Source organism: Giraffa tippelskirchi, chromosome 1, assembly GCF_054371585.1.
Source record: "Giraffa tippelskirchi isolate mGirTip1 chromosome 1, T2T-mGirTip1v1.2.pri, whole genome shotgun sequence".
Lineage (NCBI taxonomy): Eukaryota > Metazoa > Chordata > Mammalia > Artiodactyla > Giraffidae > Giraffa > Giraffa tippelskirchi.
The window spans coordinates 104969984-104996562 of record NC_137275.1 but is presented as its reverse complement, the minus strand read 5'-3'; the positions used below and the strand labels follow the sequence as shown (position 1 = coordinate 104996562).

Genomic DNA, 26579 nt, shown 5'->3' with positions numbered 1-26579 from the left:
ACAGCACTTGACTATATCAAGTTGCTTCTTCCCTAGAATAGTTACTATTCCTATCTTTTGCCTTTCTTTCTTCTCCACTCACTGATATTTACCACGCTGTGCCCCAGAACATGAACATCATTTGACAAGTCACATTTGGGCCCAGAAAGTTTGCAAAAACCTTTTCAAATACATGTCAACTGCGGGCAGAAATTGAGCGGGGGGGTGTGGTAATTGATTGTCATATTAGATTTAATATTTCCCTTTCCAAAACAGGTAATTAGAAACTATCTTCTCTTTTACTTTGCCACTTCTACGTAAATACGGCACCATTCTCAAGGCAAAGCTGATGCAGAAAACACACATCCACGCCAAGCGCGCGCGCACACATCCCCTTCCCCTCCCCCCACACACATCACAGTGGCTGGAGACAAGCCCGCAGCCCGGAGACAAGCCGTCACCCAGGAGCCCCGAGAGTGCACCACCCTCCATTGAGACTGTCACCCCAGGTAACCGCACACAAAGCGCGCCTCGCTAGTTCACAGTCACGGTGCCAAGGTACTTGGACGGTAAGTCCGTGGCCGTCCACCTTCACACAGAGCGAGGCAAACCCGCAACCCCACCCGCTCTCACTTTCTCCTCCAGGAGCACCTAACGCGCTCGCCCACCCAGGCGGGCTCCCCGCCGGGCCCCGGTCGCCGCCGCTCCGCGGCCACTCACCCCGGCTGCAGTCGCAGTAGCCCCAGTCCACCTTGCCGCGGGCGTCCCCGTAGAAGCACCAGGGTCTGCCCGCGCCGTCCGGACTCCGGCAAAAGTTGTGGCGCTGCCCTCGCAGTTGCGCCCAGCCCGCCGGGGGCGACCGCGCGAGGAACGGTGGCACGTCTGCCCAGCGCAGACAAGGGGCGCCGGAGTCTGTCACGTTGGCCCCGGGCGCCCCGGCGGGGCAGTCCCCGGGAGGCGGCCGGGTCATGCGGAGGCCGTGCGCGCGCGAAGCGCGGAGCGCCGGAGGGGGGTGCAGGACGCGCGGGAGAGGGGGCGGCGGGGGCGTCTTCTGTGGCCGCCGCTGAGTGGCAAGGTAATAAGGGTCCTGGGGACCCCGAGAGGGCGCCTGGTGATAGCGGTGGTGGAGCGGATAACCAAGGACCGAATCAAAGCTGACCACGCCGGGGAGCGCCCCGAGAATCAGAGCCACCGCGAAGTGGGGGAGCTTCATGGTGCCGGAGCCGCGGCGTCTGTTCCATGCTCCCCGGCTCCGCCGTTTCTGAAGGGGAGGCGGGGGAGGCGCTGCGCGTCCCCGGAACCCCCGCTCCAGCCCCCTCCTGCCCTCCCGCGCGCGGACCGCCTCCCGCCGCGGGGCCCGCTGCCGCGCCCCTGCTCGCTGCGCTCGGGAGCGGTCCCGGGCGGGGAAGGCGTGCGCTCCGCGGAGCCCTGGCTCGTAGAGAGGACCGGCCGAGAGAAGGCGCCGACCCGGGGACTCTGCCCTCTGGCGGCGGGCACAGGCGCGCGGTCTCGCCCCGGAGCCGGGCTCCGCGCTGTCCTTGCCGGGCTCCCGCTGTCAGCGCGCCGGGCCGGGCCAGATCAGCTCGCTGGCACCCCGGCGGCCTCGGGGTGCCTGAGCCAAGTCCGAGGGTGCCCACGCGGGGGACGGTCTTGGCTGCTCTTTGCCAGCAGCCGACACCACCACAGCCTTTCCGTCTGGCGGCTGCCAAACCTGCCACCAGCCCCTGCAGCCCACCTCTCCTCCACCCCTTTGCCGCGCTTCATTTCCTATGTTTTGAAATATTTATAAGTGTGGATGGGTTTAGTCCCTTGAAGTCCCGGGGTAAAAGCTATCAAAGCCCACTTGGAATGCCGAAGCCATTTTCCTGAGCTGTGAGCTCCTCAAGGACAAGACCACATTTCGTTTCCTTTATCTCCCAGTGCTTAAAACTTAAAACCGCGGGCCACACTTATTAGGCTCCAATAAACATTTGCTGAAATTAAATTCCTGAACCGACCCAGGGAAAGCAGGTCGAGCCTTTCTACTTCCTGCCACCCACTCTCCACCCGGTGCCCTGAACAACACCAGTTGTTTGGTTATTATTGGGATTCAGTGAAGCCCTCTTAATACCAAATTTCCTTTCTAGCCAGAGACGACTTCATCCGTCCGGGTCTCCATCCTATCCAAAAAGCCCATCCCTCTAACACCTGCCTCGTTTTGGCCGAGCATGGGACTTGAGTTAAGCCTACTCATTTGCCTCTCCACAGTGGACTCTGTCCACCGGCAACTCTATAGCTGTTGGCTCGACCTTAGGAAAGCCTTTTCAACAGCTCCCCCGATTTGCACTGCCCCACTTCCCCGGCCAGAAAAAAAAAAAAGTTGGTTTAGAATCTTTTTAAAAATCCCTGAAGCTGGATGTTTTAGGGATTTCCCCCTTCAGTTGTTCCTGACTATGCCACGGAAGTTAAACAAGAAACAAGGAAGGCCAATAAAAAAGGTAATGTTTTACATCCTGGCATAATCGTGTTGAAGTGTAGGGGAGACCGGCTGCCCCACAGTATACTGTTGTTTAGTCGCTACTCTTTTATGACCCCATGACTCTTTTGTAGCCCACCAGGCTCCTCTGCCCATGGGTTTTCTCAGGCTAGAACCCTGGAGTGGGTTGCCGTTTTCTTCTGCAGGGGATCTTCCTGACCCAGGGATCCAACCGGAGTCTCGTGCATCACAGGCAGATTCTTTAGTGCGGAGCCACCTGGGAATCCCATCGTACACTCCTCTGAAGAAAACTTGAACATTAAATGTTTATTGTTAAAACCTAGTTTCAGTTAGAAACTGAATTAATTTCCTACCCCCAACTCAAATAATCTTAGTTTAACCATTCTGAATCATATTACTGTTTTCTTAATTTTTCACCCCTGTTAATGAAATATCTGATTTTTACTTAGAGAAGTGGACAAATGAACAATATTAGGCATCCAGGAATGTGTTTATTAAATCTTTATTCAAGATGTTTTTGCTCCAGATGCTTTTACCCACTGTTTCATTTTTTTTAAACTTACACTTTTCTGATTCCAAAAGCATAGTTAAAACTGTACTTGGCGAAGAAGAGTAAAGTTAAAATACATATTTGGGGGAAGTTGATTTACTTATTTTAGTAGAGGTCAGCAGAATTCACCAATCACAGATTTTTTCTTTTTTTTTTTACTTAACCATTGATTTGTACACTTTATTTTTTTAATTACTTCTTTATTTTTATTTATTTGTCTGTGCTGGGTCTTGGTTGTAGCACATGGGCTCTAGTTCCCTGACCAGGGATTGAACCCAGGCCCCTACAGTGGGAGCACGGAGTCTGAGCCACTGGACCATCAGGGAAGAATCACAGTTTAGTCAGTTCAGTCGCTCAGTCGTGTCCGACTCTTTGCAACCCCATGAACCGCAGCACGCCAGGCCTCCCTGTCCATCACCAACTCCCAGAGTTTACCCAAACTCATGTCCATCGAGTCAGTGATGCCATCCAGCCATCTCATCCTCTGTCGTCCCCTTCTCCTCCTGCCCCCAATCCTTCCCAGCATCAGGGTCTTTTCCAATGAGTCAACACTTCGCATGAGGTGGCCAAAGTAGATTCCGACAAATCATAGATTCTTTGTCTATTATAGGTGACAGTTCTAAAAGGAATCACCCCTTTTCTTCAAAACTGAGTCTCCACCTTCTGCCACTCACATGATGGTCCAAGAAAGGCTCGCCCTGGGATTCTGATCGGCCCGCTTAGCCCTGCTTCTCTCCTTTCTCTGCATGGCTCCTACACCCAGGGCTTTCACACTTGCTGAGAGTCTGGAGGCAGACCTGGTCCCAGTGTACCTATGCACCTTGGAGAGAGGAAAATAACAAGAAAGAAGTGAGTAGAAGAGAAGATGGTTGGAACTGAGCTCCCAAGAATAGGGACCCTGGTGTGGCCTCTTCTCCAGCCCGTTTTACACCTAAGAGGAACTGACAATTTTCCAAGGTCTACTTAACAGTTAACAAGTTATGAAGCTGATTCATACGAAGTGGAGTTATCCACAGAAAATTCCACATCTGGATGTAATCGCCTCCATTTTAAAGCGTACCCTTTCCGAGATGATAAAACAGCACGTCTGTAATTGGACTGTGAAGTCAAGGGCCTCGATTTGGGTTTTGTCCTCTATTTTACAGGGAAAGTATGACTTAAACAGACCTGCTCTTTATGTATTACTCCGCCCTCCTGCTAATCTCTTCCTTCCCTCTCTTCCTTCATTCCTCCTGGCTGCTACCAACATGCAGATGTTTAGGATTTCCAATTCCCCATCCGATGGAATGGATTCCCCTTCCCTGATTTGCGTTTCTCCCTCCTGCCTCTGTCACATTACACTGCCTGTGTTGGGGGCTGGGGGAGAAGCCTCCCTCCACCCCGGAGAACCACCACCTAGCCACCGCTCCTCAGCCGCTCCTCACCCGGTCACACACAGCAAAGCCAAAGGAAAGGGGGCGGCAGCTCCATCGTGTTACAGCTGCAAGAAGCCCACTGTGGATGCTTTCTCTGCTTTCCAATCCCTTCAGCAGCGCTAAAGGAGCCAGGAGAAGGAACAGAATGAAACAGATGACACTTGGCAGGCATTTCCCAGCACAACCCTTCAAAAGCCCCATGAGGTCCCCCAGTCTCTCTTGTCACCTCTGTAACCTCCAGTTCCATCAAGCAACCTGGGTGACAAAGGCTCAAGAGCTCAACTATCCCCAGCCTCCCAGCCAAAAACCTAAAAAGGGAAGTGAAGAGGGGTGTCTCCCTGCCCACCTCACAGCAGGGAGGAGGTGCAGCCTTGGGGGTGGAGCCGGGCGCGAGTATTGAATACATGTGCATACCTGCACTTTACTGTGGCAACTGTGTTATATAGGGACATTTGGTTTTATGGTCGTTTAGGGGATCATTATGCTTTACCTACATAATGGACTGAATATACAGAGTTCTAAAGCCAATACACCAAATAACTTGGATAAGTTCCATGTACAGTTTGGGTACTGCCTGTATTTGGAAAAGCAAAATGCAGTATTTACTTGAACAATTCCAAGTGCAAAAATATTGTTAAAAAAGAAACACTGGGCATTGTTCTTTCACATAAAAGCAAAAATATATTAAATAATATCAATAACATAAGTCCATGTCTAGGGACTGTGGAAGATTTAAAATTATAAGACATCATCAGGCCTTTGGTCAAGGGGGGGTGGATACAACAAAAGAACATATAGTATTTAGTTAAAAGTTCTGGAAAATAAAAGAAAGGTCCAGAAAACAAGTAATGAATTGCTAAATGAATGGCACAGTGGTTTGGCCAAAGGGGCTCTGCTTGACTCATTGTATTCATAATGCTTTTAAGAGGCATTTGATCTCTATTTTCCTTATTGTTTTAAATAGAATTTTATAAAACAGAATACTTTTTTGTTTCCATTTATTTTAGAAAGTTCATCTAACCTTGGTGTAATCCCTACCTGGAAATTAATTCTGTAGGTTCATTTTCAGGCTTACTCAAATTATACATAGGGTATATGAAGAATATAGATGTAAATATATAGATTTTCATTGTTGTTTTGTTGCTAAGTCATGTCTGACTCTTTTGTGACCCTATGGACTGTAGCCTGCCAGGCTCCTCTGTCCATAGGATTTCCCAGGCAAGAATACTGGAGTGGGTTGCCATTTCTCTCTCCAGGAGATCTTCCCGAACCAGGGGTCAAACCAGCATCTCCTACATTGGCAGGAGGTTTCTTTACCCCTGCGCCCCCCCAAAAGAAAAAATGTTATTTTGGCCTTGAAATATCTTAAGCAAGTTCCCTTAGTTTCCTAAGTCAAAGGCTCAGCATCTTCAAAAAAGGGATAGTAATCATGTTTCCAAGATAGATCTGATGGGGGGAGGTAACTGAGATAATGCCTATAAACTGATGAGCAGAGCACTCAGAAAGTGCCAACTATAATGCGGTAGATTAGCCTCAGTAACTGCCTTTGAGTTTTAACTCCTCAGAGTAAGTCACTCTGTGAAAACCTGCCTCCACAAAGCAGAAAATCCCCTCCCTACCACGCCCCTGTCCCTTGCTGCCCCCCAGCATCTCCCCTCTAAGATGGAAGACAAATATGCAGCCACCCTAGCTTCACTCCCCTGAACACTAGTCCTGTCTGATGGGTTTTCTCTCTCCTCATCCCCACAGGTTTGGTCCCTGAAAGCCAAGGCACTACGGACAAACCCGAATGAACTTTCTGGTCAACCCATCACTAGATATTTTGAGTTAAAACTCTTTTCCTGAGCCGTCTGCCTGAGGATAATGAGTAGTTTTCAAATCTCTCAGTTGCAAGTGAGCTGTGGTCACTTGTAAAAGGAGTAAACAGATAGAAAGAAAAACCTGGCTAGAACTGTTTGCCGGTGATCTGGGAAGCACAGAATCTCCGTGTTGAAAAGGACTTAGAGCCCCAACTCTGTCAAATGCAGGAAACCTTTCTAGAATTTCCTAACAAGTAGACTTCCAGGTATTTTTTAAAAACTATGGGTGGGGGAAATTTCTACTTGGAAGCTAGCTCACTCTGTCTCTAGAAAATCCAAATTGTTAGGAAAATCTTCCCATCTACTAAGCCACAAGTTGCCTCCAGGTGGAAACCTACTTTATCCAGCTATGATGCTGGTTATACTCCTACTGATTTAGAGTCCAGCAGACCTGGGTTCAAATCCCTATTAAATTTATTAGTTTCCTGGCCTCCGGGGGGGGCAGTGGTATTAAAGAATCTTTTCTCCCCAACTTCTTTCACGTTCAAGAAAGAGATCTCCCCATTTGGAGTGTGCAGATCCAAGAACGGCAATTGATTCGCATTACTGGACTCCCTTAATAGTATTATTGTGGGAGGTATGAGTCTGTATAAGAATAAATGTTCAATGTCCTATTTTCCCTCCTTTTGCTTACTGTTTTCCCTACTTCATCACTGGAATCTTAGGGACCATAAAGTTGAGATTTGGACCTGGGTTGAGGTTGAAAGAGAGGGAGAGAAGCAGTTTAGCTGTTTAGTTGTTTGCCTACCTGGTGGCTCAGATGGTAAACAATCTGCCTGCAATGCAGGGTACCTGGGTTCTATCTCTGGGTCAGGAAGATCTCCTGGAGAAGAGAATGGCAACCCACTCCAGTATTCCTGCCTGGATAATTCCATGGACAGAGGAGCCACAAAGAGTTGAAGTCATGAAGAGTTGGATACGACTAAGTGACCAACACTTCCACTACTACTAGGAAACTACTTTGGGGTTTGGGATCAAAGCCTCAGCTAATTGTAAAAGTCTGCATTTGCCCGGCTTGTATCCTATGCATCAACGTCCTCCGGGGAACTCATTGCCTGAGGATGGGAGAGGGTGGGAGTGGAGATAGGATTTAAGGGTCCTGGCTCCCCACTCATCCATCAATCACTGCTAACCTCTTCGAAAATAGAGTTTCCCTGTTTGTAATATGGAGATAACTCTATTTTACGAAGCTGCAAGAATTAGAAACAGTATATTAAGGTCTGGACAGTGAGCACATGACTATCATTTAAGTATGTAAAGACAATTATCAGGACAAATATGGCAGTAAATGGCAACTCATAGAATTAAAAACAATACCTCAGATATTATTTACCCATTGCAGATTTCAATGGAAAAAAGTCACTCTTATTCCACATACCACACTATGATTACATTAACTTTTCCATAGCTGCATAATATGTGGTTGTTACACAATAAACACAGTCACTCTTGTATTTGAGTTTACTCTTTTTTGTTTGTTTGTTTGTTTGTTTTGAGTTTACTCTTAAACTTTTGTCTGTCTGACAGAATTCCCCATAGCCATTAAAACCCTGTTCAAACTATGAAATCTTCCCTAATCAAATTCTGCTGTTGAAATATGGGTTAGCCTGGCATGCCGTACACACAGAATTTCTACAGTCACAATCACATTGTTCCAGACTTGTTTTCATTGTAAAATCCCCAATGCAAAGAATTATGCATTCTATAGTGATTGGTCCTTACATGAAGCCAATAGGCGATGGAGTATTATTCGGCACTGAAAAGAATTACTCAGCATGAAAGATGTGGAAGGATCTTAAAAGCATATTACTAAGTGAAAGAAGCCAATCTGAAAAGACTATATACTATACGAGTTCAACTATTTGACATTCTGGAAAAGACAAAACTGTTGAGACAGTAAAAAGATTAGTGGCTGCTAGTGGTTGAGGTGTTGGGGCAGCAATGAACAGGCAGAGCATGGAGAATTTTTAGAGCAGCAAAAATACTTCATACGGTACTATAATAATGCATCCACGTCATTATACATTTGTCCAAACACATGGAATGTATACCACCAAGAGTAAACTGTAATATAAACCATGGACTTCGGACGATTATCATGTATCAGTGTAGGTTCATCAGTTGTAGCAAATATGTCACTCTGGTGGGGGATGTTGATAATGGAGGAAGCTATGCATGAGTGATGAAGAGGATATATGAAAATCTGTGTACCTTCCCCCTCAGTTTTGCTGTAAACCTAAAACTGCTCTAAAAATTTTAAGTCAAGTTTTTAAAAATGTCACCCAATGAACAGTGAGCAAATGAGATCCTCAAATAAAATGCAAATGAGCTTTTAATGCTTTTTTATAATATGATAGTGTAGTGTCTACAACAGAGACCACAAACTAGCCACCACCAAAATGGACATGCCATCTAGATATATTTTGTTTAGTGAAATGTTATTTTAATAATTGAACTTTATGTATTATTTAAAATCAGTAGCTCATCCATGAAATTATGGATTACCAGCCTTGTATGTGTGCATGTTAGAAAGCTTTTGACTGCAAGTAAAAGACACTTCAACTCAAATTGGCTTAAAGTCAGGTATTTTCAAGGATTATATGATCCCATTCAGTAGGAAGTACCAAGCAATCCAGGTTGATTGTTTCGGTGCCTAACCACACCTTTGAGGTGGCAGGCTCTTCATCTCTCTGTTTGGCTATCTGAGTGTTGGCTTCATCTTCAGACTGCCAACAAGGAACAAAACATTACATCTAGATAGAGGTCATGTCCAGAAGAAGAAAAGAGATTTGTTCTTTCTGTGCCCCTTTTCAGGAGCAAAATAATCTTTCCCCAGAGGCTTCCAAGGATTTCCCCTGACACTTTGTAGGCCATTCCTGGGCCACATGCCTGCACCTGTGGCTTCCCTGGTGGCTCAGTGGTAAAGAATCCACCTGCCAGTGCAAGAGATGCAGGAGGCACGAGTTTGATCCCTGGGTCAGGAAGATCCCCTGGAGAAGGAAATGGCAACCCACTCCAGTATTCTTGCCTGGAGAATCCCATGGACAGAGGTGGCAGGAAGGCTGCAGTCCATGTGGTCACATAGAGTCAGACACAACTGAGCATGCATGCACACCTGTTGCTGCAACAATCATTGACTGAAAGGATAGACTGAGCTGTGATTAGCTTGGACTAATTATGTGGGAACTTGGGAAGAGATCAGCTAATGTATACTACAAGTTGAAAAAATCAAGAGCTCTGGCACTATCACAACCCTAGTTCCCACACAGTGACAAATGTCTATGGCTATTTCCATCCTTAGACTTAGGGAACGGTCCTCAATTCACCATGGGTCCTACCTGCCTGGACTTTGTAAGCATTTGAGTTTACTATACCTGGTTTATACTTTTTTATCTGGCAGCAGCTTCATGCTAAATTATGATATTTCACAGATATTTTAGCCTATGGATTCTGGAGACACATGATAAATGTCTACAGTGACATGATAGTGTTTTGTCCCACAATTTAGTGGTTTAAAACAATAAGCATTTATTATCTCACAGAGTTTCTGGGAGTCACGAACTTGCGAGTGGCCGAACTGGGTGTTTCCGGCTTAAGACGTCTTACGAAGCTGCAGTCCAATTGGTGATGGGACTGCAGTTATCTGAAGGCCTGGCTGCACTAGAGAAATTGCTTCCCAGATCACTCACAGGCTGTTGGCTGAAGGGCTTAGTTCCTCAGCACATGGAATTCTCATCAGGCCATTCACAATAAGGCATTGGCTTCCACCGGGGCCAGTGATCCAAAAGAGCAAGAGCGTGACCAAGACAGAAATCACGAAGATTCTTATGACCTAATCTTACAACTGATACACTGTCAATTCTGCCATATCCTATTGCTCACAGAGTAAACTAACTGTGCTACGGTGCAGGAGGGGTGTGAGTTCCAGGGGGTGGGGACTGCAGGGGGGCACTCTTTGCGACTGGCTACTATAGTTGCATTCTGCAAAACTGTTCTATGCAGGAAATTTATATATATATTTTGGAATTTATAAAGTACTTATTTATTTGGCTGCATCACATCCTAGGTGCGGCACACGGACGGGATCTTTGTTACATTGTGCCAGATTGTTGCAGAGCCTGGACTGTCTAGTTGTGCCCACAGGCCGGGTTGTCCCGCAGCATGTAAGATCTTCATTACCCAACCAGGGTTCGAACCCGTGTACCCTGCATTGCAAGGCAGATTCCTAACCACTGGACCACCAGAGAAGTCCCAGACAGGGAATTTAGACAGATACTTACTTGCTGTGTGACTACATGAATTTTCCCAATGCTAAATATCTTGGAAGTGCATTGTCAATTAAACAATCACTTCAGTGAAACATAGGGTCAGCTGTAAGCAAAGGTGTCTTAATATCCCTAGAATTACATCTTCCACTCTACATTATAAGCTGACTCAGTCTTGTTTTTTATCTGTCTGCAAGGGGAAAAAAACCAAAAGATTTTATCAATGAATTCAGGGCTCCAAACTCCTAGTAAAAGACTCCCAAAGTGTACCAGCTGCCTGATAAGACTTAATGTATCAACCAGTGTGGAGATATTAACATTGTAACAGGGACAAAAGAATGCATGGAATGGACAAAGGATTATGGGCTTTCAGGCATCCCCTGAACTGAGTCCCAGGAGAGCAGGAATTTGGATAAGGAGGAAGCCTCCTGCAATTGTACCACATGTAAGGCTGTCCCTAAGATACTGATAAAGAAAAAGAAACATGAAACGAAAAAAACCCTGGTTTAATTTGATGAGAGCACTTCTCAGTTGCCTCAGTGGTGAAGACTATGCCTGCCAAGCAGGAGACCACAACAGATTTGATCCCTGGGTTGGGAAGCTCCCCTGGAGAAGAAAATAACAATCCACTCCAGTATTCTTGCCTGGGAAATCCATGGACAGAGGGGCCTGGTGGGCTACAGTCCATGGAGTTGCAAAGAGGCAAACACAACTTAGTGACTGATCAACAACAGCAATAACAATTTGATGAGGAGATCACAAAACTTCTCAGTTAAATTGTATTCGCCACAACTCCCAGAATTTTGTAATACAGTGAAGTTTCTTGTCCAAGAAATTTAAGCTTCACACATTGCTGTTGCCTTCCTACACACCCTCAAACCAAAAACCCCAAAGCATTAAAAAGGCTCACACTCTTGCATAACACTGCTATAAGAACTAGAGACAAAATATGCTCGTGGAGCTGAAATCAGAAAGAATTTCTTTTCTCCCCCTTCCATAAAACAGTTACATTGTGAAGTACAGTTTGCCCTCATTTGGAGACTGAAAGATAACAGTTTTGAAACAGAGATTCATTGGCAGTATTTATAACTGAGTTGTGTAATAAACTCGGGGCATTAAAAATATGACGCTACTCTAGACTAGTCTTTATTTTTAGAAGGCTTAGAAAACCTCTATCCAGTGTTAAAAGTCTCTACATATGACGAAATGTTCTTTGCTATCCCATGGTCATTAGGAAAATGAAATACAGTCAGTCAGTCAACAAGAAAAACAATACTAGGCACACAGTATCAGTTGTGTTGGAGCTGACTCCTGGGCCCGAGCAAAGGCAACTTCATGGATGTTTCTGGGTTCCATCTAGGAACCTGAAATAAGAAATGTTAACTAACAAGGTTTTGTTCTGTAAAAGAACAGCTATTAATGTAATGCTTATGTCTTGTGGACTGTTTGTCTTCAGAAATGTTTTAGGTAAATTATTTCAGAGACTCAACAATAACTTTGAATAATATTAACCTTTGGAACTTAACTAGCTCAACAGGGCATAAAATAATGAAGGCAGAAAGAAGAAATCTGTTAAGAAATCAATCTCTTGAAGAGTTTCAAAATGCTCCAACGCTGGAAATCAACACAAAAATCTGAGCAATAGCATTAGTTTTAAGACTATAAATAATGACATAATTTTGGTTCTTGATTGTGATACATAATAGTGTTTGAAAGTTCTGATTTTATACTTCATAATTTTCTATATTCTTTTATTTTCAAAATATTTTTGATAAAGATTTACAAAGAAAGCACAGAGGGCACATTTAGTGGAATCCAAGTGAGCACTTAAAAATACATTATTTTTCATAATGAATTTTTCTCAAGTTGTTGGATGGATTTGTGCTGGGCTTATGTAAGCTATTGAGTGAGGTACTGGATCTTATTCATTTCTGGATCCTCGTTACTTAGTATAAGCTTCTCAATAAATATTTTCACTGACCCTAGTCTCTTATCTAGTTCTCTTGATGGTTAGTTGTTTACCTTTGTGAGATGGTTGCCTAGAGTTAAATGCACAGAAGGCAGTGAAATGCAGAGTTTTTTCCCTGCAAGTTAAAAGAGTTTTTATGGAAAATGTTAATAAAAACAAAGAAACTGACTTTATTTAGAACATTTTATTTTGCTACAAATATGTATCTTCCCATTATATTTTCTTTTTCATGCCCTTAGATGATAGATTGGATTAGCAATTCTAGAGGGACTGTGACCAAATAATTTTTAAGCATCTGGAGATGAATTTGAAGCAATGACAATTTTTTTAAATGTTTTTGGTGATCAGAGTAAATCATATGCTTTGTTGCTCAGTTGTGTCCGACTCTTTGCAACTCCATGGACTGTAGCCCGCCAGGCTCCTCTGTCCATGGGGATTCTCCAGGAAGAATACTGGAGTCAGTTGCCATGCCCTCCTCCAGGGGATCTTTCCAACCCAGGGATCGAACCTAGGTCTCCCACATTGTAGGCAGATTCTTTACCATCTGAGCCACCAGGGAAGCCCATCATACAAGTGCAAAATCAATCATGGAACTCACACAACCACACTGTATCCCTCCTCCTATTTTGCAAATACTGGAGAATGCTGCGATTTCAGTTTTTATAAACTTCACTCTAGTCCACAGGTCTCATGAAGTTGCAGGATATTAAACAATCTTAAGAATGATACTGAATGAAAAAGAAGTTGTTCTATATAAATCAGCAAAAATGAACATATACAATGTTCAGGAAAAACAAGTAAATGGATCCAATATTTCAGGAAGTTATAAAGTTAAAAAAGAAATGTTATTAATAACATTGCTGTATTTAAAGAAGAAAGATATGGTATTAACGATGCTGCTGTAGATGGTCCCTGACTTATAGTGATTCAACTTAATGATTTTTTAACTTAATGGTAGTGCGATATGCATTCAGTAGAAATCATACTTCAGATTGTGAAGCTTGATCTTTTTTTCAGGCTAGCGTTACATGGTATAATCTCATGATACTTAGTAGGAGCAGCTGCCTTCACGATCACGACAGTAAACAACCAACATACGTTAATAACCATTCTGTCTCCACATAGCCATTCTGTTTTTGACTTTCAGTACAATATTCATATACATGAGCTAGTCAACACTTTATTATAAATTAAACTTTGTGTAGATGGTTTTGCCCAACTGTGGGCTAATGTAACTGTTCTGACCATGTTTAAGGTGAATGAGGCGAAGCTCTGATGTTCAGTAGGTTAGGTGTATTCAATGCATTTTCAACACACAATATATTCAACTTACATTTATCGGGATATAACCCCATGGTAAGTCGAGGAATCTCTGTTGGCAGTCGAGGAATATCTGTATTTCAAAGATAAACTCTTATTCTATAAACTTGACTATTCCTAAATCTAAGTGATTCCGTAGGAGTTGAGAATTTTTATGGTTGCTTACTTTAAAAACAGGGCTTCCCTGGTGGCTCAGTGGTAAAGAATCCGCCTACCTATGCAGGAGACTCAGGTTCGATCACTGGGTTGGGAAGATCCCCTGGAGAAGAAAATGGCAACGCACTCCAGTATTCTTGCCTGGAAAATTCCATGGACGGAGGAGCCTGGTGGGTTATGGTCCATGGGGTCACAAAGAGTTGGACATGACTGAGTGACTGACAACACTAATACTTACTTCAAGGACACTCCTTGGTGATGATTAAATTAATGCAATAACAACATAATACCTGGCATACAGTAGGTTCTGGATAAATGATGGCTATTAATATTATTGCCAAAATTATTGGTATTAAAAAATAAGTACAGAATAGGACATCTTAGGATCAGGGGAGGTGCAATGAAAAAGAACAGGGCTTTTCTGTACTACTTTGTTGACTTTGGCCCCAGATCAGGCCATCAGACTGTCTTCTGAGATCGAGGTAAGAAGGAAGTTTGGACGTGGTTTACAGAAGTCACGGGTTCACTAACAGTTAGACTCAGCCTGCCCAGGAGCCAGGTTAACATTAGGCACTCTGGTTTCAAGTGGTCAATGCTTAAGAGCAAGCACAGTAGTCTTCTTCCAAGCAAAAATACTGATCCATAAACCTAAATGTTACCTGAAAGAACTCCTACACTTCTCTATTTATTTTGCTGTAAAGAAAGACAAAACAGATTGCTGGTTTCTGGAAATTTTAAGGAGCTCACCCTAGGCTTCTGCGTGATTTCTTGACTAGTATAATAACAGGCCAAAGGAATTGGTTTCTGAAAGGTGGCGGAGTAGAAGAACGTGCGCTCATCTTCTCCTGTGAGAACTCCAAACTTACACCTCGCTGCTGAACAACTGTCGACAGGAGAATGTTGGATCCCGCCAAAAAAAGATACCCCACATCCAAGGGCAAAGGAGAAGCACCAACAAGACAATAGGAAAGGCGAAATTGCATTTAGAATCAAATGCCATACCTACCAGAGACGCCCGGAGGGCTCAAACAAAACCTTGTGTGCACCAGGAGACCCCACAGAGACTGAGTCAGACCTGCCTATGAGTGTTTGAGTGTCTCCTGCAAAGGTACAGGTCAGCAGTGGCCTGCCGCAGGGGCAGGGGCTCTGGATGCAGCAGACCTGGGTATGGCATAAGCCCTCATGAAGGAGGTCACCATTAATCCCACCATAGAACTACTAGAACTTACACAGGACTGGGGACACAGGCTCTTGGAGGGCACAAACAGAAACTTGTATGCACCAAGACCCAGAAGAAAGGAGCAGTGACCCCACAGGAGACTGACCCAGACTTGCCTGTGAGTGTCCAGGAGTCTCTGGCAGAGATATGGGTCAGCAGTGGCCTGCTGCAGGGTCAGGGGCACTGACTGAAGCAGTGCTTGCAGGGGACTTTTTGCAGGAGGTCACCAATATCTTCATTACCTCCACCATAGTTTGGCCTCAAGTCAAACAAGAGGGAGGGAACACAGCCCCACCCATCAACAGAATATTGGATTAAAGATTTACTGAACATGGTCCCGCCCATCAAAACAAGACCCAGTTTCTGCCTCAGTCAGTCTCTCCCATCAGGAAGCTTCTATAAGCCTCTTATCCTTAACCATCAGAGGGCAGACAGAATGAAAACCACAATCAAAGAAAACTAACCAATCTGATCTCACGGACCACAGCCTTGTCTAATTCAATGAAACTATGAGCCTTGCCGGGTAGGGCCATTCAAGATGGATGGGTCATGGTGGAGAGTTCTGACAAAATCTGGTCCTTTGGAGAAGGGAATGGCAAACCACTTCAGTATTCTTGCCTTGGGAACCCCATGAACAGTATGAAAAGGCAAAAAGATAGGACACTGAAAGATGAACTCCCCAGGTTGGTAGGTGCCCAATATGCTACTGGAGATCAGTGGAGAAATAACTCCAGAAAGAATGAAGAGATGGAGCCAAAACAACACCACCACCCAGTTGTGGATGTGACTGGTGATGGAAGCAAGGTCCGATGCTGTAAAGAACAATATTGCGTAAGAACCTGGAATGTTAGGTTCATGAATCAAGGTAAATTGGAGGTGGTCAAACAGGAGATGGCAAGAGTGAACATCAGCATTTTAGGAATCAGCAAACTAAAATGGACTGGAATGGGTGAATTTAACTCAGATAACCGTTATATCTACTACTGTGGACAAGAATCCCTTAGAAGAAATGGAGTAGCCCTCATAGTCAACAAAAGAGTCCGAAATGCAGTACTTGGATGCAATCTCAAAAATGACAGAATGATTTCTGTTCGTTTCCAAGGCAAACCATTCAATATCACAGTAATCTAAGTCTATGCCCCGACCAGTAACGCTGAAGAAGCTGAAGTTGAACGGTTCTATGAAGACTTACAAGACCTTCTAGAGCTAACACCCAAAAGAGATGTCCTTATCATTATAGGGGACTGGAATACAAAAGTAGGAAGTCAAGAGATACCTGGAGTAACAGGCAAATTTGGCCTTGGAGTACAAATTGAAGAAGGGCAAAGGCTAATAGACTTTTGCCAAGAGAATGCACTGGTCACAGCAAGCACCCTCTTCCAACAACACAAGAGAAGACTCTACACGTGGACATCACCACATGGTCAAGACCGAAATCAGATGGATTATATTCTTTGCAGCCAAAGAAGGAGAAGCTCTATACAGTCAGCAAAAACAAGACTGGAAGCTGACTGTGGCTCAGATCATGAACCCCTTATTGCAAAATTCAGACGTAAAATGAAGAAAGTAGGGAAAACCACTGGGCCATTCAGGTATGACCTAAATCAAATGCCTTATGATTATACAGTGGAAGTGAGAAACAGATTCAAGAGATTAGATCTGGTCGAGTGCCTAAAGAACTATGGACAGAGGTTCATAACATTGTACAGGAGGCAGGGATCAAGACCATCCCCAAGGAAAAGAAATGCAAAAAGGCAAAATGGTTGTCTGAGGAGGCCTTACAAATAGCTGTGAAGAGAAGAGAAGCTAAAGGCAAAGGAGAAAAGGGAAATATATACTCATTTGAATGCAGAGTTCCAAAGAGTAGTAAGAAGAGATAAGAAAGCCTTCCTCAGTGATCAAGGCAAAGAAATAGAGGAAAACAATAGATGGGAAAGACTAGAGATCTCTTCAAGAAAATTAGGGATACCAAGGGAAAATTTCATGCAAAGATGGGCACAATAAAGGACAGAAATGGTATGGACCTAACAGAAGCAGAAAATATTAAGAAGAGGTGGCAACAATACACAGAAGAATTACACATAAAATTATACACATGACCCAGATAACCACTATGGTGTGATCACTCACCTAGAGCCAGACATCCTGGAATGCGAAGTCAAGTGGGCCTTAGGAAGCATCACTACGAACAAAGCTGGTGGAGGTGATAGAATTCCAGTTGAGCTATTTCAAATCCTAAAAGATGATGCTGTGAAAGTGCTGCACTCAATATGCCAACAAACTTGGAAAACTCAGCAGTGGCCACAGGACTGGAAAATGTCAGTTTTTTTTCCAATCCCAAAGAAAGGCAATGCCAAAGAATGTTCAAACTACCACATAATTGCACTCATCTCACATGCTAGCAAAGTAATGCTCAAAATTCTCCAAGCCAGGCTTCAACAGTACACGAACCATGAACTTCCAGATGTTCAAACTGGATTTAGAAAAGGCAGAGGAACCAGAGATCAAATTGCCAACATCCACTGGATACGGAAAAAGCAAGAGAGTTCCAGAAAAACATCTACTTCTGCTTTATTGACTACATCAAAGCCTTTGGTTGTGTGGAACACAGCAAACTGTGGAAAATTCTACAAGAGATGGGAATACCAGAACATCTTACCTGCCTCCTGAGAAATCTGTATGCAGGTCAGGAAGCAACAGTTAGAATTGACGTGGGACAACAGACTGGTTCCAAATTGGGAAAGGAGTATGTCAAGGCTGTATTTCGTCACCCTGCTTATTTAACTTATATGCAGAGTACATCATGAGAAATGCTGGGCTGGATGAAGCACAAGCTGGAATCAAGATTGCCAGGATAAGTATCAACAACCTCAGATACACAGACGATACCACCCTTGTGGCAGAAAGTGAAGAACTAAAGAACCTCTTGATGAAAGTGAAAAGGAGAGTGAAAACTTTGGCTTAAAACTCAACATTCAGAAAACTAAGTTCATGGCATCCAGGCCCATCACTTCATGGCACATAGATGGGGAAACAATGGAAACAGTGAGAGATTTTATTTTGGGGGGCTCCAAAATCACTGCAGATGGTGACTGCAGCCATGAAATAAAAAGACGCTTTCTTCTTGGAAGAAAAGCTTTGTCCAACCTAGAGAGCGTATTAAAAAGCAGAGACATTACTTTACCAACAAATGTCCTTCTCATCAAAGCTATGGTTTTTCCAGTAGTCATGTATGGATGTGAGAGTTGGACTCTAAAGAAAGCTGAGCACCAAAGAATTGATGCCTTTGAACTATGGTGTTGGAGAAGACTCTTGAGAGTCCCCTGGACTGTAAGGAGATCCAACCAGTCCATCCTAAAGGAAATCAGTCCTTAGTATTCATTGGAAGGACTGATGCTGAAGCTGAAACTCCAATATTTTGGTCACCTGATGTGAAGAACGGACTCATTTGAAAAGACTCTGTTGCTGGGAAAGATTGAAGGCAGGAGGAGACAGGGACGACAGAGGATGAGATGGTTGGATGGGATCACTGACTCAGTGGACATAAGTTTGAGCAAGCTCCAGGTGTTGGTGATGGACAGAGAGGCCTGGCATGTTGCATGCCGTGGTGTCCATGGGGTGCGTCCATGGGGTGGCAAAGAGTCAGACACAGCTGAGTGACTGAACTAACTGACTGAAAGAAATTGAAAGAATTCCCTTTCCTCAAACTCTGGTGGATAATCTTCCTAGGCTCCCATGCAGGCTGTTCTTACCTTCTCCCTCCTTTCTCCAGGCCTTCTGCATCATAGCGACTCCATGAGAGGTATCTGTTGTTGTTATTTAGTCGCTAAGTTGTGCCTGACTCTTTTGTGAGCCCCATGGACTCCTCCGTCATGGGCTTGTCTAGGCAAGAATACTGGAGTGGGTTGCCATTTTCTCCTTTCCGGGTCTTTCCTACCAAGGGATCAAACCTCCATCTCCTGCACTGGCAAGCAGATTCTTTTCCACTTAGCCATCAGGGAAGCCCAAAGGTACCTGTGTTGTTGTTCAGTTGCTAAGTTGTGTCTGACTTTTTGACCCCCATGGACTGCAGCATACCAGGCTCCCCTGTCCTCCACTGTCCCCCAGCATTTGTTCAAGTTCATGTTCATTGAGTCAGTGATGCTATCTAACCATCTCATGCTCTGCTGCCCTGTTTTCCTTTTGCCAAGGTACCTGTATCCTTAGCCAATTTTTAATAGGTGACTTTTCCATCAGAAAAGGGTGGTATTACAATTAACGTGATCATTCAGTTGCATTTATTAATTTTTCTTAATGTCAGTAAACAAATTTTTATCATCTCTGTTACAAATCTCTAAATAAGGGGATGCTGTGTAGCCTGGTGGATAGCACACAGACTGTCAACCATAGGGCGTTATATCAAATTCTCCCCAGCCGTTTAACAACTCAGATCTTTGCTAGTTTCTCTTCGAGTTGCATCTGGAGGTGTCAGCACCACCTCAGAGTGATGTTGTGCAGGAATAAGAAAAATGCTGTGCTGGCTACTTCATGACCACTGAACAGATGGTACGTTTTCTGTTTTGTTTTTTCCCCCTTTTTCTAACCTCATCCTTTGTTCAATATTATTGAAGAACTAACAGTTTTTTCCTACCAAAGCATGTTGAGTCAAGATGCAGTTTTACAATCCAGACTAAAACAGAACAGTCAGGGAAGGCTGCTACACATCCTTGAGAACATGCTAACCTTTCAAAAAAAAACCAAAACCCTTACCCAGTGTGCATTTGTGGCTCTGAAATCTGGTAAATAATGTGTCGTTAATTAAAACCTCAGCTTCTTTGGGAAAGAACTGAACTTCCTTTGCCTTTTAAATTGGTAGACAAAGGAGTTCAGACCAAATTAAAGTGTTGGTAAGCCTTTGAAACATAAAACAAGTAAGATATTACCTCTAAGGACTAAATTATGCACTGATACTCTTTTGGGTTCTCACACAGGAATTTTAACTTTTTTTACTTTATTAAAAATCTAAGATATTTAGGCCATTAAATTTTATCTATGTAAGTTTGTTGTTCTTGTTTAATGAAGGTATCAGTGGTAGTCATTTCCCTCTTCCTCTTGAATTAGAATACCAGCTGTGGTGACTGTAACACTGTAGTCTGGGTTGATCCCTGGGGTTCCTTACCTACTGCTGTAGCCACAGCAAGGGTTTTTTTTTACCTTTCTTTCTGGAGCACATGTTTGTAAACCAAAGCTTGCTGACATTGAGTATCACCCAGGTTTTAGCTCTTGTCTTCACTATTATAGGGGCGCTACACCCAGGGTTGCCCTCTTTTCTCTACATCCTCAAAAATGCTGTTTTAATGGATTCTGTCTGATCTTCCTGAATCTTCTCTGGATCAGAATTAGCTTCTACTTTAATCTTCCCTTTAAATTCTCTTTACAGTTAAAGAAACTCCATGTGGCCTAGCCTGCGAACTTTGTCTTGGACTTTTTGTCCTTTGTTTACTTTCTTTGGCCACATTCCTTTTCATTGCTTTTGTTGTTGCTGATTTCTTCCCCCACTGTATCAAGTTCACTGATATTTCAGGCCTCTCATACTTGCTACTCCCTCTTCAAAGAATGCCCTTCTCTGGGTCTTCACAGAGCCACACTTCAACTCTTGGGTCTCAATCAGATACCACCTTTCCAGGTAGTCTCCAAATCTGCACCCTCTAGCTAAAAACTCATCATCACCCTTCCCCCAGGTCACTCGCCATCCCATTGAACTGTTCTCCTTCCTTCACAGCACCTACTGCTGTCTGAAGTGATCTTTGTCTTTAACTGTGTTTGTTGTCTGACTCCACACTCAGGAAGGTAAGCGCCATTAGGGCAGGAACCTGTCACTTCTGCTCTCCACAAAATCCCTGGTGTGTAGCACAGTTCCCATAGAGGCTTCATGAATAATTTCTTGAAGAAATAAGTGAATGAATCAATGACTGTCTTCATCCTCTTCTCCATCTACTTCAGTTCAGTTCAGTTCAGTCGCTCAGTCGTGTCTGACTCTTTGCGACCCCATGAAGTGCAGCACACCAGGCCTCTCTGTCCATCACCAACTCCCAGAGTCTACCCAAACCTATGTCCATCGAGTCGGTGATGCCATCCAACCATCTCATCCTCTGTCGTCCCCTTCTCCTCCTGCCCCCAATCCTACCCAGCATTAGGGTCTTTTCCAATGAGTCAACTCTTCGCATGAGGTGGCCAAAGTATTGGAGTTTCAGCTTCAACATCAGTCCTTCCAATGAACACCCAGGACTGATCTCCTTTAGGATGGATTGATTGGATCTCCTTGCAGTCCAAGGGACTCTCAAGAGTCTTCTCTAACACCACAGTTCAAAAGCATCAATTCTGCGGTGCTCAGCTTTCTTCACCGTCCAACTCTCACATCCATACATGACCACTGGAAAAACCGTAGCCTTGACTAGACAGACTTTTGTTGGCAAAGTAATGTCTCTGCTTTTAAATATGCTATCAAGGTTGGCCATAACCTTCCTTCCAAGGAGTAAGCGTCTTTTAATTTCATGGCTGCAATCACCATCAGCAGTGATTTTGGAGCCCCCCCAAAAAAGTCTGCCACTGTTTCCACTGTTTCCCCATCTATTTCCCATGAAGTGATGGGACCAGATGCCATGATCTTAGTTTTCTGAACGTTGAGCTTTAAGCCAACTTTTTCACTCTCCTCTTTCACTTTCATCAAGAGGCTCTTTAGTTCTTCTTCCCTTTCTGCCATAAGGGTGGTGTCATCCGTATATCTGAGGTTAATTGATATTTCTCCCGGCAATCTTGATTCCAGCTTGTGTTTCTTCCAGCCCAGTGTTTCTCATGATGTACTCTGCATATAAGTTAAATAAGCAGGGTGACAATATACAGCCTTGACGTACTCCTTTTCCTATTTGGAGCCACCTATTTAATCTCACCAATTAATCAAGGTCCGTTTTTTTCTCCTATAAATATCCTTCGAGACAACTCTAGCCCACAATGTCGTTTAAAACAGCAGTCCTCATTTTAAAAGTACGAGGCTACCTGTTATTAATAGAATTCCTCACGACTCTGCCCTAAGTTTCAGTGGCTAGTCCACTCCTCTGAATGATTAACCTGGATTTAGGTTAGAATCAATCAGTTTTGACCTCATTCAGTTCTGAGAGACATTTTGGTGAATAAGTGAGTGAGTGTGTGTGTGTGTGTGTGTGTGTGTGTGTGTGTTCGTGCGCATGCTTAGTCCCTTAGCCATGTTCGACTCTTTGCAATGCCATGGATGTAGCCACCCAGGCTCCTATGTCCATGGGATTTTCCAAGCAAGAATACTGGAGTGGGTTGCCATTTCCACCCCAGGGCATCTCCCCAACCCAGGGATTGAATCTGTATATCTTGCGTCTCCTGCATCGGCAGATGATTCTTTATCACTGGGCCATCTGGAGCTCAGGCATTAGCCCCAAAATATTGCTCAGTATTCTCAAGAGTGCCACCAGCCTCTTCGAGACAATACATTCTAGTGTAATCCCCCCCTTTTCATACCAGCCTGCTCCAGACAGTGAGGAGTCCAACCCAGACCCATTCCAGAATGGTTGTTAACTGATATCAAACCAAGTTAAACCCTATATGCAATAGATAAAAAGAAATAAATAAATTTGGTACTTCTTGCTTTCCCATATTCTTCATTTTGAGCACCGTCTGTAGCAGTGTACCTCCTGAGTGGGATTCCAGGACCTGCTTTCCTAGATCTGGCACTTTCCAGCTGTTCATACCTTCATACCCAGAAGGTGGCTTCGGGAATACAGCCTTAAGACTGCAGGCTCTCCTCTCTCTGCAAGTCTCCTATCACAAACACTGCCTTATGGACGGTGTGCGCCCCCTAAATCACTTCAGTAGTGTCTGACTCTTTGTGACCCCATGGACTGTAGCCCACCAGGCACCTCTGTCCATGGGATTCTCCAGGCAAGAATACTGAGTAGGTTGCCATGCCTTTCTCCAGGGTTATGGACAGTATCAGATCCTGAGTGTTTGCCAGCCATTGATTTGATACATTCCTTTGTGCTGGACTAAAAGAACCCTCAGGGCCTCTTCTCCACCTCCAGGAGTCTTAATTATAATAGCTTTTTAAGATAACCGTCCACTTCGGTGTGTCACCCACAGGAATGAGAGGAGAGGTTAAAATTCTAGACCAGGTAAGAGGTGAAGGAGAGTCAACAGGTTGAGACTGGTGCTTCTGATGAGGAGCTTGTTGAGCAGCTCACATTCTGCTGGGTCTGTGGCCAAGGACTTCTCCCAGCTCTCGAGAACTGAATGAAAAAGCGACTTGAGCACCGTTTTGGGGGCAAAAAAGTAAAATGATCCACTTGAGGCGTTAGATTTCCTATGGTGATTTCTAAACGTCTACATTCCCGATTGTTCTCTCAGCTTTTCAGCCATTTCCCCCCCGGAAGGCTCTCTTTGTCTCTTCCCACACCCGTTTCAGTGATAGTTTCTCTCCACGGCTTACTCAATCTGCATGCAGTTGCTCTCTCCCTGCCCCGTTTGTGTTTTCCTCATTCCCTTACCTGCTCTACCATTTAAAAAAAAAAAAAAAAGATCCCTCTTTTGGAATCTGTTATGTGTATAATGGACATACCACCTCAAAAATATTCCCTTCAGGAATAGAATAGAGGGAAAAACAGGAGGAAAAATGCTCAAAGAAGCTTGGATCTGTTTCTCATCTTCGCTTGTGTGGCAAAGAGAAGGACAGAGTCCAGGCTCTCCCTCTCTACAAAAAACCTACTCACCCTGGAGGTCTGCTCATCTTCCTTGATGGATTGGAGCCTAATTGTCTGTCTCAAGTCATTAGGCTACTAGATTGTTAGTGTACCTTTTATTTATGCTCTTCTCTATTAATATTATCATTATTAATATCAACCATAAGAAAAACAATGAAATTACCTATATTCTTTGTTATTATAACCTCCTCTAATCTTTAATTAGGTCATTAACTTTTTGCTATCATGAAAAAGGGTAGTGTAAAATATCAATATATTAAAAGATGAAGAAAGCTATTGCATCTTTTAATTAGGCATTCAGTGGGTATTTTGACAAAGAGAAATAGAAGATTTTGTATAAAATTAATTGATTCAAGTATAACTTTTCACACAAATGAAATGAAATGTGTAATTTCAGCTTTTTGAATGAAAAAATTGAAGATTGAAAATGAAAAATTCAAACCTCTTTGAGGTTTGAATAATAAACTATGTGTGGTGTGATTGTAAGATTGCATCTCAACTTTTCTAGAAAGCATGAAAAAATGCAGCTGCATTTTTTACCACAGTAACATTACAATCACTTGGTCTGTTGAAATTACAAGTCAAGAAGAAGCCTCTTGTCTCTGCATATAGATGTGAACTCTGTGGAATGGCACTATATTTTTTCAAGCTATTGAAGATGGGCTCGTTGCTAAACAGATACAGGTTACTATTTAGTGAGGTTTAGTTAGTGTGATAATGAGGATCCAAGGGGGAATTTTCCAAGACAGTTGAGTTTTAAATACACAACGTGAACTTAGCTGGAAAGAAGCATAGACATAAAAAAACAGGAGCTAGTACAGTGTTCTAACAGCACAGTGGTGAAAGGTAGCAAGAAATGAATAGTGAATGCAAATGTGAACCAATTCAGCCCAGAGCACCAAAGCAGTACTCAGATTTCTCTAATTAAGGTTCAAATAAAAAGGTGGGGAATCACTTACTTTTTGGAAACATAATGACTATGAAAACATAAATAATTTCTGGTGGAGAAAAACCCATGAGCTCTCTTCTGACTTGTAGCTTAAAAGGCTGCTTTTTGTTTCGTGCCATTCGGATAATAACAGCTCCCATTACTTCATTCCTAGCAATGATAGTGAATTTAATATGCTATCTTATTTGATCTTGTTGAATGACAGACATTTTACATGAGGATACAGAAGTTTAGTGAAGTTAAGTAAGCTGTGCTGCAGCTTAGGAGGTGAAACCAGGACTCAAACCTAGGTCTTACCAGATGCCAGAGCACTTGCCCATCACTACTGCCCTGTGCTGCCCCTTGTATTGGCAGTTTGCAGGCAGTGAGAAGGACACAAGATTTTTTTCAACCTGCAAACAGATGTGTACAACACTTTTGTGAGCTCACTTGTGAAAAACTAAACCAAAGCAAAAATACGAGAGCATTAAGGTTTAAGAAAACCTAAACAAAGCCAGTGGAATTCACAGTCTGAGTTTTTGTCTCATTTTTTTGATAGGTAATGAAATATGGTTGAACTTGGGAGCCTCTCAGAAAAGTGGAGACATTCTTGGGAAGAAATATGCAAAACACGATAATCCTTTGGACTGTCGTTCTTATAAAATATAGCAGTCTCTTTCAGACAGCAACAACAATTAGTCATGACTTACACATTCTTCTTAAGATATATCAGAGTCCTTTTAAAGTTCCAAAATGTAATACTCAGCACAGAAATAGAGTAACAGATGTTATAACCAAATTAAGGGTTCTTCCCAGACATCTTTTATTGACATTAGAGTGGTACAGAGGCACACTAAAGCCTTTGAATAAAGTGCTACACTCTCAACCTGAGGATTTGGTAGAAAATAACTTCTGAAATTGATGTTTCAATTTCAACTGCTTGTGTAGGGGCTGAATTGCTTCAGCTGTGTCCGACTCTTTGCAACCCCATGGACTGAGGCCATCAGGCTCCCCTATACGTGGGATCCTCCAGGCAAGAATATTGGAGTGGGTTGCCATGACCCTCTCCAGGGGATCTTCCCAACCCAGGGATGGAACCCAGGTCTCTTAAATCTCCTGCATTGGCAGGCAGGATCTTGACTACTAGCACCACCTGGGAAGCCCTCAATTTCAATTATTCTATTCAAATTGATGCTTCTAACAAGTGGCTTTCTAGTTAATGAATATGTTTACAGATATTTTAATTCTTTCTTAATACCTTCTTTCTACTCTGTTCTCAAATTTATCACATTTCTGCAATAATTTGCCTATTGTCTCCCTCCCTCACTAGACTGTGAGCCATTGAAGTGCAGGCGCTGTGTGTAAACCTTCTTTGTATATCCAGGTCTTGATAATGCCTGGTAACAAGTAGACACTGAAATTTTTACTTTTTGAAGCACATAACATAGAAGAGTTTTTCAACCTCAGCACTGTTGATACTTTGGGTCATATAATTCTTATTGGGGGGGTGGGTGCTGTAACATACATTGTAGGATCTATAACTGCACTCCTCACATCTACTCACTGGATGCCAGTGGTCCCCACCCACCTACCCAAAATATCTCCAAAAGTTTCCATATGTCTCCTGAGGGGGACGAGGAATCACCCGCAATTGAAAACCACTGACAGACAAGAATGCACA

The 26579-nt window shown here is 43.5% G+C and overlaps 3 protein-coding genes across 4 annotated transcripts in view; 1 reads left to right on the top strand and 2 right to left on the bottom strand.

The window, feature by feature from the left end:
• Positions 1–1242, bottom strand: part of LOC145504796 (neurotrypsin-like) — a 73676-nt gene extending 72434 nt beyond the window's left edge. The window contains 1 exon segment of the mRNA XM_081486093.1: positions 700–1242. Coding sequence (XP_081342219.1) covers positions 700–1192 — 493 coding nt within the window. The 5' untranslated portion in view covers positions 1193–1242.
• Positions 497–6893, top strand: LOC145505226 (uncharacterized). 2 transcript variants are annotated; one of them, XR_014052918.1, is made up of 3 exons: positions 497–548; positions 3616–4155; positions 6170–6360. XR_014052918.1 is itself a non-coding variant. In XM_081486988.1 (3 exons), the coding sequence occupies exon 1, from the start codon at positions 1219–1221 to the stop codon at positions 1846–1848; it is 630 nt and encodes a 209-aa protein (XP_081343114.1). In that variant the 5' UTR covers positions 497–1218; the 3' UTR covers positions 1849–2456; positions 3616–4155; positions 6170–6893. The 2 variants fall into 2 exon arrangements, 1 of the variants encoding a protein (XP_081343114.1); XM_081486988.1 differs by having other exon boundaries at positions 497–2456; positions 6170–6893.
• The window catches only part of LOC145505596 (uncharacterized), a 65975-nt gene continuing 42337 nt past the window's right edge, over positions 2942–26579 (bottom strand). The window contains exons 4-5 of the mRNA XM_081488097.1: positions 4430–4539; positions 2942–3825 (exon numbers count right to left, since the gene is read on the bottom strand). Of these exons, the coding sequence (XP_081344223.1) occupies positions 3676–3825; positions 4430–4539 (260 nt within the window). The 3' untranslated portion in view covers positions 2942–3675. The remainder of the gene's footprint in view (positions 3826–4429; positions 4540–26579) is intronic.

Excerpts from the sequence above, each read along its gene's own strand:
- LOC145505226 (XM_081486988.1), top strand. The coding sequence starts at position 1,219 with ATGCTCCCCGGCTCCGCCGTTTCTGAAGGGGAGGCGGGGGAGGCGCTG.